This window comes from Hibiscus syriacus, unplaced genomic scaffold (assembly GCF_006381635.1).
Source record: "Hibiscus syriacus cultivar Baekdansim isolate YM2019G1 unplaced genomic scaffold, ASM638163v2 tig00110123_pilon, whole genome shotgun sequence".
NCBI lineage: Eukaryota > Viridiplantae > Streptophyta > Magnoliopsida > Malvales > Malvaceae > Hibiscus > Hibiscus syriacus.
This window is the reverse complement of record NW_024062599.1, coordinates 1,911,094-1,923,772: the sequence shown is the minus strand read 5'-3', so window position 1 is coordinate 1,923,772 and position 12,679 is coordinate 1,911,094. Positions and strand designations below refer to the sequence as shown.

The window sequence follows — 12,679 nt, the reverse complement described above, 5'->3', positions numbered from 1 at the left end:
CTATAAAGAGCATAGAACCGAACTATATAGAAACAATTGAATTATGGAATGAGACTTGGGACCTCTAGTTATGAAACTACGAACTATAAGTATCAAAGAAAGGGATGACGCCACAAGCACAAGGCTTGAAAATTCGATATAGTTCTTAAAGAACAAAAAGAGAGAAATTCTTACAAAAAAATTTATATTGATATGAATTAGTTTTGTTACAAACGTAATATGCTTGGCTATTTATAGGAAACAAAGAGGTTTGTCTGAATGGGTACATGTTGGTTTGGTCAAGTGTGAAAAGGTTTGATGCCTTCTTAGAGTCACATGATCTTTTAATGAATGCACTCGCCATTCTCAATGCCTCCCAAATCAGCCACACATGTGATGCTTGAATGGTGCCTTGTTTTGGTTCCAACTCTTCATAGAATGATGTTTTTATGAAATGGCGCTTCGTGGTGAGTCACGTTTCTTGATCATTGGTAACCTTTCATAAAGAGGCACGGTGTAAAAATGATTTCTTTTGGAAGCAACTCTTTAAGAAAAGGAATGTCACTTTGAATGTCTCCTGATTAATAGTCATGATGTTTGAAGTTGACCTTTGGTGAAGAAACACGACCCTTGGTGAAGAGTCCCAACTTTTTGTGAACAAACATGACTTAAAATGGCATCCTTTGGTGAAGAGGAATGACTTGAAATGGCACCTTCTGGTGAAGAGGCGTGAGAAAAGTAATGTCTATTGGTGAAACGTTGCATCCCTTCATCTCCTAGCTATCCTTGCACGGTCAAGCATGTCCTTATTCTTTTCATTCTAGTCATTTGTTCCCTCTAATGCCTTAGTCGTTTGTTCCTAAAAAGCAAAGCATAGCTTATATGAGAACTATATAATATAAATAAAGCATAAACCATATATAAGATGCATGCCTAAGTCTAGAATGAACATGCAAGCATATAGTATATAAATTAGATGTATAAACTAAGATGATTAATGTAAATTAATCATGCAATAAACATTAAGTATGCTTAAAATAAAGATGTAAAATAGGTTATGCATAGGCATCATATAATATGCAATTCATAGTATATGAAAACATATTATAATAATATAAGATATGATATGAAACACTAAGTGCATTCACGACATGAATATGAATGGTATATATGAAATGATAACATATGCCAACATGTGTGTGCATGTTCATGAATGAATAAATTGTATAAATGAAATAAGGTAAGGAAAGAAATAACGCCCCCCAATCAGCCATTGAAGTCTTCAATGCTGTGAGAAATTCATGGAGAAATATAAGGCTAGTTAGGATCACATTAGAATATATCATTTTGAGTAACAAAATAGTCCATGAACATATATGGAATAGCCTTTGGAGCAAACTTATCATGACAAATCGAACAAGATGCATAACAGAGGCAACCAAACACTTTAAAATGAACAAGATTAGGATCTTTATTATAGAGCATGACAAATGGTTTTCCAGGCAAGAATAGAGGAATAAAGCTTGTTGATAATGTAACAGGTTTTTTGAACACAATTATCCCCAAAACTTAAATGGATCATTATACTAAAAGCGTAAGGCCCTAGCAATTTCTAAAAAAATGTTTGTCTTTCTTCTCAGCAACAAATTCTGCTGAGTGGAAACGCAACTTCTTTGGTGAACAACTACCAATAAAGAAAATAAATCAGAACAATTAGAATTGAAGAGGTGTGTTGCATTGTCACTACACACATGCTTCATGGTTGTGGAAAAATGATTTTGGACATAAGAAATTTTTTTCTTAAGCTGTAAAACAGTGTCAGATTTCAATTTCAACAGATAAATTTAATTCATTCGACTGTACTCATCAACTATGGTGAGAAATAAAAGATAACCAGAATGAATATAGACTCAACAGAGACCACATGATTCAAAATTGTATAAGATGAAAAGGAAAAGAAGACCTAGTCCGCCTAATAGGAAAGGATTCCTAGTTTTCTTATACAAGGGACAAATATCACAATGTGAAATATTATCAATAGTAGTTTTAGTGGAAGGTAAATTTGTAATTTTTTTCATTTTCGTAAGTGAAGGCCCAAGACGAGCATGCTACAACAAGACTTAAGGAATTTAAGGATGACATACAAAACAAATCAATGCTGAATTGAGAAGGAAAACTAAAAGAAGAGGACAAACCAGAATCAACAACTGATGAAACAAAATCATAAAGACCTCCAACACGTTTACCAATCCTCTGCATCCTTCCATCGGAGGGATCTTACAAAAGGTAAAAGTCTGGGTAAAAAGAAACAACACAAGTAAGATCACTGGTAAGTTTGGAAATAGAGAGAAGGTTATGGGTGAAGATAAAGGGACATGTAAAACAATCTTGATGAAGCAACTACGGTTTCAAATAGTATTCCGAAAACGTGATAGCGGTCGTGATATTGTTGTTGCGCTACTGTCTAAAACCGGTTTTCATAGTTTTTGCGATGGGTCACGGATTCACACCAATCACGGTCGATTGCCCCTCAATTTAAAGAGAAACGGACGATTGCACCGATAACGGGACGCAACAACCGTTATTCAACCGTGATTCCAAAACAAAAACAAAAACCAACATTCCCTTCACAAACATTGGTGGCGCATTTTTTTCCAGACAATGATGGGGGAAGGAAGAAGGGGGAGGCAGAAGTCCAGAATCATTTTTATTTCAGACAATGATTGGAAGGAGGGAAGGAGGAAGGAGGGAAGGGGAGGCAGAATGACAGAATCAGAAAGGTCGGGGAAGGGGTGATTTATTTTTTTTTTAATAATATTTAAAATATAATTTTAAATTATATATTAATTTGAGATTCCTCCTATTTTTAGAATTTATAATTTAATCTCTAGTTTAAAATATAGACTTTAATTTTTATTTAATTTAGTCTTAATTTAAGTAATCTAAAATTATGCAATTTAAATTTTTTAATTTTATTTTAATTATATTTAATTTAGTCATTTTAGGGTAAATTGTGCGACATTTAAAAAAATTCACGACCACAATACCCACAATGACCGCAATGATATCCGTTATGTCCGCAACCGTGATAAACGTGAAGCGACCGAAAACGTGACCTGAAACTGGAAAATGTTTGAAAGAACCAATATGTGTAATAGTGGTATGTTGTCCATTAGGTAGATAAACAAACTGTGAATTTAAAGCACATGAATTAGGAGCAACCAAGCTGTGAAAATCAGAACATATATGGTTAGTATTCCCAGTGTCTAAGATTCAAATAAAGGACTTTGTAATAAAAAAATATGAAACAATGTACCTGCCAAGTTAGCAGGTGAGTCAACAGGATCAACCTTACTCAGAAGAGCCAAAATTTGATTATATTGATCATTTGTGAACACGAGAGGACTAACTAATGTACAAGGAACTATTGCATGTACTGGAGGCGACAAACTTAGCATCTATTACTAAAGAAACTTGAGGCTCTCTTTTCTTGCAAAAAAGTTCAGAGCCTATAAGGTGATAACACTACTCCTTCTTGAGACCCTCAAGCTTGCAATGATAACAAATGCCATTGAACTGGCGACCACTAGATGATCTAAAAACATTGGAGTAGAACACAGTGGAATCAGCGAGGGGGAGACACCACTGAGATGAGCACTTTGTGATTCTTCTTGAATCACCAGGTATAAGCACGATTCATAGAAGGAAGCGGTTGCATTATGAGAATTTGACTATAAATTGAAGAGAAAGTTTAATTGAGACCCATTAAAAACTGAAACAAATGATGTTGAAGTTGATGCTTAACATTCTCCCGAGAAGCCACTCAATCGCGCAGAGGAACTGGGACAAGAGTGTTTTACTCATCCCAAAGGAACATGAGCTTAGTAAAATAAACAGAAATAGAAAGATCACATCGAACTAGAGTAGCAATTTCACGATGATGAAAGAACAAACGCGAACCATAAACTTTACCAAATCGTTCCTTTAGATCTTTCCAAACTAACGCTGGTCGAGAGGCAAAAATAATCCCCAACAGATAAATCTCTACTGACAGAATTGAGAATCCAGGAAAGAGAAAGAGCATTACAACAACCCCATTAAGGTTACAATGCTTCATCAAAATCCTCATGATTGCAACCTTCATCGAAAAACCCTAGCTTATTCTTAACAAGAAAGGCAAAATGCAAAGAACAACTCCATACATTGTAGTTTTCAACACCAATCAATTGATGAGAAACCAAAACAACATCTGAAGTATCAGAAGGATGATGGTAAAGAACATGATTGAAATCAATTGCAGTTCTCATTGACGAATAACAGAGAAAAAAACAGAGAGAAAAATAATTTAGGGAAGAAACGTAGAAAATTTAGAAAGGATGCAAATGGTCAGTAACCGAAAGCCCAAAAAAGAAAAACAAGTGGCCCAAGAAAATCGTAAGCATATGATACCATGTTTAGAGTAGAGTTTTGAAAATTTTCTTTTAATCTATTCATAATTGACCTATAGAAGATAATATTTTACAGTATTTGTACAAGACAATTTATATAGCCGAAAGAATAAAACTGCTATACAACTAACTAACTGTTAACTATTAAACTAAGTACTTGAAACTAATTATAGTTACAAGTAGGGGTGTGTAAATCCGGGTACCCGAAACTTTCGGGTCAGTGATTTATCAGCCCGTGTCCCGGTCTGGATGTTACGGGTACCCGATACCCGGTTTTTTTATTTTTATTTTCAAATTATTAATTTAAAGAATATATATACAAATTTAAATGTTTGAAACTTCGAATTATATATTCTAATATCCGAACATAAAATTTAAAAGTTCGAAATACAAAATCTAATAATCCATAATATAAATAATTCATTATATATATATATATATATAAATAAAAACTAACCAGGTACTTGGGTAACCGGGTACTCGAAAAAACTAGATTTTGTGACCCGAGCCCGACCCCTTTTTTTTAGATCCGATCGACGGATCGGGTCAACCGAGTCGAGTAGTTTTGCACACCCCTAATTACAAGGTTTATTAAACTAAGTACAAGACAATTGTAGCATGAGATACATCACAGGCCTGGGCCTCATACTTTGTAAAAAATCTGCTAACCTATTAAAAAATCTATTGTCCCTTGTTAAGATTTAGCAACAAAAAAACTTCTAATTTTCTCCTTTATTATCTCAAGAATTGAATTGTAATAAATTCTTCTTAAAAATATCACCAAATTTATAATGTTTAATGGGAAAAAATCTTATTTATGTCCATCCTAGTTTCAATGTCTTAAATTTTGATATTTTACAATTTCATCTTATTATAAAATATTTTTGGGGTTGGGTATAATAGTTATATTCCTCTCTAAAAATCATCGACGTCTATTTTCTTTGCGTTGAGTTAAACTCCATTCATTTGTAACGTTTGTGGTAGTGAAGGAAGTCATGCTTCCTATTCATGTTGTACATACAACATGAATGTAATTCATAAAAGTGCATTTTCTAGTATCACATTATCAAAAGTAAGCTTTATAATCATCGTGTTTTTCATACATATTTCATTCATAGGGAAGATTTTGAAATTTTAGATTGTATAATAATAATATGCCATTACAAGGTTGACAAGAGAAATGCAATTACCATTGTTCAAATTGCAATGTTACATTCCATGTAAATTGTGCAATGGGGAAAAAAAGAACTGATGCAGTACAATTTCATTAGAAAAAGATGAAATTTTACATGCCTTCGATGTGTTATTGCTCCTGCACTTGTTCTCAAACATGTCTAGGACTTAAGCACCTCCTCCTTTTCTATGCCGGCTATACAAAGAATACAGTGCTTGTAGTTTTTGTCATAAAGGATTGTTCCATTTAAAGGATTATAATTTTTCTTTAGATCATATATGTCTTTCATTGTTTATTACATTCTCACACAAATGTAATGAACACTTTTTCGTTCATTCATCATGATTATAACAGTTATTTAAAAATCATTATAATTGATATTTGATAAGAAATTGGAAATCAAAATCTTTGTTTCATATTTCTGCAATATGTAATACTTCTGCTCATTACTGATATTTGATCACAATTGGCATCAGTTGTAGATTGAAGAATTGAAGTCATTCATGTTACAACAAAATCCCTACTAGGAAGAAGGGTATTTTGTATCCAATTTTATTAGTGGATTAAATGAGGAACTTAAGCATAAAGTGAAGGTACGCGAACCACAATCTCTATCAGATGCTTTTCTAAAAGCAAAATTATATGAATTGACCTTGGATGTAGACAATATGAGGAATAAAACCACTAATCGGGCAAATTCATTTTCATATTATACTACTGCTCCTACACAGTTTAACACACCAGTTTGAGTCAGAAGAACTCTACAACTCAAACCAACAACAGAAACATTAATGGAACGTAGGAGAACAAACAATTTATGTTTTCGATGTGGAGAAACATTTGGCCCAGCGCACAGATGTAAATCGCAGCAACTTAATCTAGTGGAAGAAACAGAGGCGGATGATACAACAAAGGGGAACTAGTCGGCCTTCAAAATGGAGAACTAGATGAAGAAAATAGTGAAATTTCAATTAATGCATTGAATGGAAATGTAGGGCACAGTACTATCAGAATTGCAGGTACTATCAAAGGAAAGCCAGTATCCATCCTAGTAGACAGTGGCAGCACGCATAATTTTATTAAGAGAAAATAACTCCAGTGACCGAAAATACTTTATAATATACGATTTTAACAAATTTTTTTTGGATTTGCAAAAATAATCAACAAATTCGCAACGCGAACTCCAGTTTCGCAACACAGTTTTCAAATTTGCAACGCGATTATCCAAAATCGCAACGCGATTCTCCAAAATCGCAACACTAATTACCGATATAGGTAAATACAACTATTCGCAACTCAGTTTTCAAATTCGTAACGCGATTTTCAAATTCACAACTTGAATTTCGCAACGCTAATTACCGATATAGGTAAACACAACTATTCGCAACTCAGTTTTCAAATTTGCAACGCGATTCTCCAAAATCGCAACTCGAATTTTGCAACGCTGATTACCGATATAGGTAAACACAACTATTCGCAACTCAGTTTTCAAATTTGCAACGCGATTCTCCAAATTCGCAACGCGAATTTCGTTTTCGCAACGCTAATTACCGATATAGGTAAACACAACTCAGTTTTCAAATTGTCGAATTCGGATTTTTATCGGATTTTTTCTACCGAGTTTACCTATATCGGTAATTTAGTTGCGAAATTGGCTAATTCGAGTTGCGAAATTCGTGAATTCGAGTTGCGAAATTCGCGTTGTGAAAACGAAATTCGCGTTGCGAATTTGAAAACTGAGTTGTGAATAGTTGTGTTTACCTATATCGGTAATTAGCGATGCGAATTTGAAAACTATGTTGCGAAACTGGTGTTCGCGTTGCGAATTTGTTGGTTATTTTCGCAAATCCAAAAAAAATTGATTAAAATCGTATATTATAAGACATTTTCGGTCACTGAAGTTATTTTCTCTTTTATTAATCCAAGTTGGGCAAAAGGAGCAGAGCTACAGCATACAAACCCACTAATAATTACAGTAACAGGGGGGCAAAAATTACAAAGTACAACTAAAAGCAAGAATCTGGAATGGAAAATGCAAGGATACACATTTCAACATGATTTTCGAGTGCTACAAATGGGGGGCAGTGACATGGTGGTGGGAGTCGATTGGATGGAACGATACAGCCCAATATCGATGGATTTCAATAATATGACTATAGTTCAAAAAGGATGATAAGGAAATTACCTTACAAGGGGAATCACAAACCCTTCAGTCAAATCAATTTCAGGAGCAAAATTTCAGAAAATGGCAACAAAGGGTCCAGAAATTATGGGAGAAATTTATTACATGGATGTTCAAGAAATAGATGAAAAAGAATAGGTGCCTGAAGTCATTCAACCATTATTAACAATATAATCCAGGGTATCTGATGAACCTAAAGGCCTATTCCCTCTTAGAAGCGATGACCACACGATACAATTGTAGCCCGGTGCTCAACCAAAAAATCTAAGACCCTACAGGTTCTCATATCATCAGAAAAACAAAAGTAGAGAGGCAGATAACAGAAATGCTAGCCTCGGCAGTTATCCAACACTACAAGAGCCCATTTGCATCCCCATTTCTCTTAATAAAAAAGAAATATGGTAGTTGGAGACTATACGTGAACTATAGACAGTTAAATAATTTAACTGTCAAAGAAAATTTTCCTATATCAATCGTTGAAGACTTATTGGATGAATTAGGGGGGGGCAAAGTATTATTTAAAAATCGACCTTAGATCTAGGTACTGGTAGATCAGAATTAAATATATAGATATATACAAGAAAGCTTTCCAAACTCATCAAGGGCACTATGAGTTTAAAGTTATGTCCTTTGGGCTCACTAATGCTCCAGCCACCTTTCAAGCCTTCATGAATCAAGTATTTGTTCCTTACCTACGAAAATTTGTATTAGTTTATTTATGATATTTTAGTGTACATCTCTACCTTGGAAGAACATATCCATCAGCTGTTACAAAAGCACAAACTATTTGCTAGAAGGAAGAAATGTTTTTTTGGACAAAGACAGGTGGAATACTTGGGCCATATAATTTCAGTAGATGGAATGGCTACAGATCCTACAAAAGTCAAAGTAATGCAGAATTGGCAATTCGCCGATACTATTAAGTCCTTGAGAGGATTTTTGGTTTAAAAAGGTATTACAGGAAATTTATAAAGGGATATGGAGAACTCAGCAAGCTTCTTACCAACATGCTGAAGAAAGAAAGTTTTCAATGGTCAGAAGACGCTAAGGAAGCATTTATGTTACTTAAGGAGGCCATGTGTAATGCACCTATGTTGGCATTATCGAATTTTACAAAAAAGTTATCTTTGGAAACAGATTCAAGTTCAAAGGGAATTGGGGTTGTGTTATCACAAGAGGGAAAACCTGTAGTAGACCTGTAGCATTGGGAACTAAACATACTAATTTTTCAATTTATGAAAATGATTACTTAACAATTTTGATAACAGTTACAAAGTGGAGACACTATCTCTTTATTATTAAAACGCACCATGAATCACTCAAACACCTTAAGCTAACTACGACAATACAAAAGAAGGGACTGACTAAGTTACTCGGATTAGACTATGTGATTCAATATAGGAAAGGGAAGCACAATCTTGTGGCAAATGCACTTTCTAGAAACTATGATGAGCAACAAAAATGCTGCCAATAATCAGGAGTTGAAATTGCACCTATGTAGGTGTAGGATGAAGAGGAGAGCTACCTTCACGATGAGTTAGCAAAGAGGACTATTACAGCCATAGCAGTGAGACAAGAATCGGTTATAGATTGGACTTATCATAAGGGAATCCTACGATTTAAGGGAAAGGTTTACATTGGGGAAGGGAGTTCTCTAAGGTAACAACTTATTCAAACCTTCCATGATACCCCTCAAGGGGGCCACTTGGGTGTTCTTAAAGTCGTTATTTTGAACTTTTCTTGGACCTTAATCATCATTTTTTTATGTTGATGGATACTAATATCATCATTATGAACTTTTGATGGATGAATTTCACAGGAATGGATGTCAACTGTGGTACCTATTTGAAGAAATACACCAAATCAGCTGTTGAAAAGAGAAAATTGCTTGTATCTGAAATAGATAGAGCCCTTCATAACCTTTTCTCTGTCAGAAAGAGGCTCTTCAACGGTTCGGAGCAGGTTTGTTCTCGAGAGCATCGGAATCCTGCCCTTGGGCTGCTCGGAATGGCATTGTTCTTCTGAAAAACTCCGACAAGCTCCTTCCACTTTCAAAAACCAAAACTACTTCCCTTTCAAACCTGTTACACCATTGCAAGGGTTGAAAAGCTACGTTAAAGACATCAGGTATCACCAAGGTTGTGATGCTGTCAACTGTTCTGCTTTCACTGCTCGAGCAGTGAAGATAGCAAAAGGAGCAGATCATGTGGTGTTAGTAATGGGATTGGATCAAACCCAAGAGAGACAAGATCATGATGGTGTTGACTTGGTTCTTCCACCAAAGCAACAAAACCTGATATCCACCATTGCAAGAGTTGCTAAGAATCCAGTCATTTTGGTGCTTCAATCAGGAGGTCCAGTTGACATGTTGTTTGCCGAAAATGATAAATGCATCGGAGGCATTCTATGGACTGATTATCCAGGTGAGGTAGGAGGTCGTGCATTGGCAGAAATTATATTTGATGATCACAACCCTGGTGAGTTCTCGTTTATCCATCTTGTGTTGCAGTTTAAAAGAAAGACATGAGAATGCGTCCTGAACCATCTTCCGGCTATCCAGGTCGAACCTACAGATTCTACCAAGGACCCAAGGTTTTTGAATTTGGATATGGTCTGAGCTACTCAAACTATATATACCAGTTTCTCCCTGCGACACAAGACAAGGTCTATTTAAACAATCAGTCAAGTTCTCAGATGGTTAAGAACTCGAGTCTTCTGAGATACATGCCAGTTTCAGAGATGGGAACTGAAGCTTGTGACAAGATGAAGTACCCGGTCACAGTTAGAGTTCAAAACGACAGCAACATGGACGGAAAGCATCCCCTATTGCTATTTGTGTGGCCGGAAAAAGCAAGTAATGGGAGGTCAGTGAAACAATTTGTGGCATTCCAGAGTGTTAATTTTAATGCAGGTGAAAGAGCTGATATTGAATTTGAGTTGAGGCCTGTGAGCATCTTCGCTCAGCCAATGAAAATGGTTTGATGGCGATACAAGAAGGGTCTTACTTGTTGAGCATCGGAGATGAAGAATCAGAGATTCAAGTTGTTCTATGATAAAAATCATAGCTAAATTATTCAATAGACAGATGTTCTAAATCCATCTTTACTTGCAAGTTATGAGTAAACGTTCTGTTTTGTAATGTCTTGGCAGATTCATCAGGTGAAAAGAACAGAAATTACTCAAAAAATATACTTCTGAGACAGAAGCCATAACATTCAAAGGAAATAAGCTATTTTAAGCCCCCCCTAAATGTAGAAATAAACCAAGAAATACACATAACAAATATCAGACAACATATATCATAGGCAAATATAGAACTCCAAACCATAGTCTAAACATCTTCCTCATCTTCCTGGTACATCTTCCTCATCTTCCTGGTACATCTTCATGATCTCAGCACAGCCAGCTTCAGGCTCATCAGCCATGAAGCCCATGGCATTGGCATAGCGGGTGGTGGATGCAACACCGTTGTTGTTGGTCAAGATCACAGTGGCGCGTTCACGACCTGGGGTCACTGTGGCACAGTCAGGCTGTGAGCTCTTCACTAGAACTGCATCACAGATCAGATCCCAGTGATCCTCATGCACAGGAATCTCGTATTTTCCGGCTTTATCGGTGTATCCTTCCCTCTCGTAGACAACTTGGTTGGTTTTCCTGTCGTGGCATATCACCTTAACCTTGGCATCTGCAAAACCATATGATACCAGAAAACCAACATTCAGAACCAAAACACAGCCATGAATCAAAGGACATTTTTTAATGGGGAAACTTCAGTTCTTAACAACACCAACAGCTACATCTTGTTGTATCTCCAAGAACAACATATTTGGGAGCAAACCTTTCATCTTAGAACCATAAAGTTTTCATCTTTTCATTAACATTTACACCTTTGAACTGCCTATTTATTTGCAAGACTCGTACTTTGTGATTCAGTAGGTGAAAAGAAAAAGACTAAAATTGACCACAAATTCAACATACCCTTTGGTTCACTTCAACTCGAAGTAACAAAAACCTGAAACTACTACACACTCCTATCATCTCAGAAGCTAAGACAGCTGATCCATCATAAACACAAAAAAGTAGAAGAGAGATGAAAAGGTACCAGGTACGAATCGACTATTGGGGGTTTCAAAACCAGCACGGCAACGGTCACAGTACACATGCCCTTGAACCAGAAGTGGGTCCTTCACCATTCGACTAGCACTCACCAAAGCTGGAAGCAGACATAGTGCAACGAACAACAATACTTTTGCCATTTTCTTGCTGGGTTTTTTCTTTTAAAAAATGTACTGAAGAAAAGCTTAGAAACAAGGTTGAAATAACTTTTTGACTTTTGTTAGTGAGAGAAGCTTCTCCTAGGCGATTTCAAAATTTCCATTCTTTGAAAACCTCATCCACACTCCCCGGCGTCTTTTCCTTTCATAACTCAGTGGTCGGCCACCACTTCTTTGTCGTGACAGTCACCGTCAATAGGTTACGACTGTCGCTCGCCGGCATCGGAAAAGAAAGGAAAATATATCATTTGAATCCTCTCTTCACCCAAAGCATAGGTCGGACGCTGGTTTTTTCAAAATCGAAATAGATCGGAGTAGATCTAGAAGAAAAAATTCGCGTTCAGACGAATCTCTCCCCGTCAGACAGGAAATTAAAAAGGTACGCGAAGTTCGTCAAATGATGATTTCTCAGTGGTGGTGCTTGCTTCCGATTTGGGTATAGAAGCCCTTCCTTTCTTATCCAACCACGATACTGAAATCGAAGACCAAGAGCACTGGCTCGACTGTCCCCAGGATTTCTCCGACCTCATTTTCCTCCAGTTCTTCCGCCGTCAGTGACGCGAAAAATCAGGTAACTGTCCTCTTGGTTTTGGTGGTAATTTGGCAGATTAATGGTAAATTT

At 36.1% G+C, this 12,679-nt stretch overlaps 1 protein-coding gene and 1 pseudogene across 1 annotated transcript; one reads left to right on the top strand and one right to left on the bottom strand.

Annotated features, from left to right (window-relative positions):
• Positions 1-9,604: 9,604 nt before the first annotated feature.
• Positions 9,605-10,836, top strand: LOC120215593 (annotated as a pseudogene).
• A 170-nt stretch (positions 10,837-11,006) lies between these two features.
• On the bottom strand, positions 11,007-12,054 carry LOC120215525 (protein DOWNSTREAM OF FLC-like). The gene is made up of 2 exons (XM_039213191.1): positions 11,886-12,054; positions 11,007-11,468 (listed from the first exon to the last, which is right to left on the bottom strand). Exons 1-2 carry the CDS (start codon positions 12,037-12,039, stop codon positions 11,128-11,130), a joined length of 495 nt encoding a protein of 164 aa, XP_039069122.1. The 5' UTR covers positions 12,040-12,054; the 3' UTR covers positions 11,007-11,127.
• Positions 12,055-12,679: the final 625 nt, after the last annotated feature.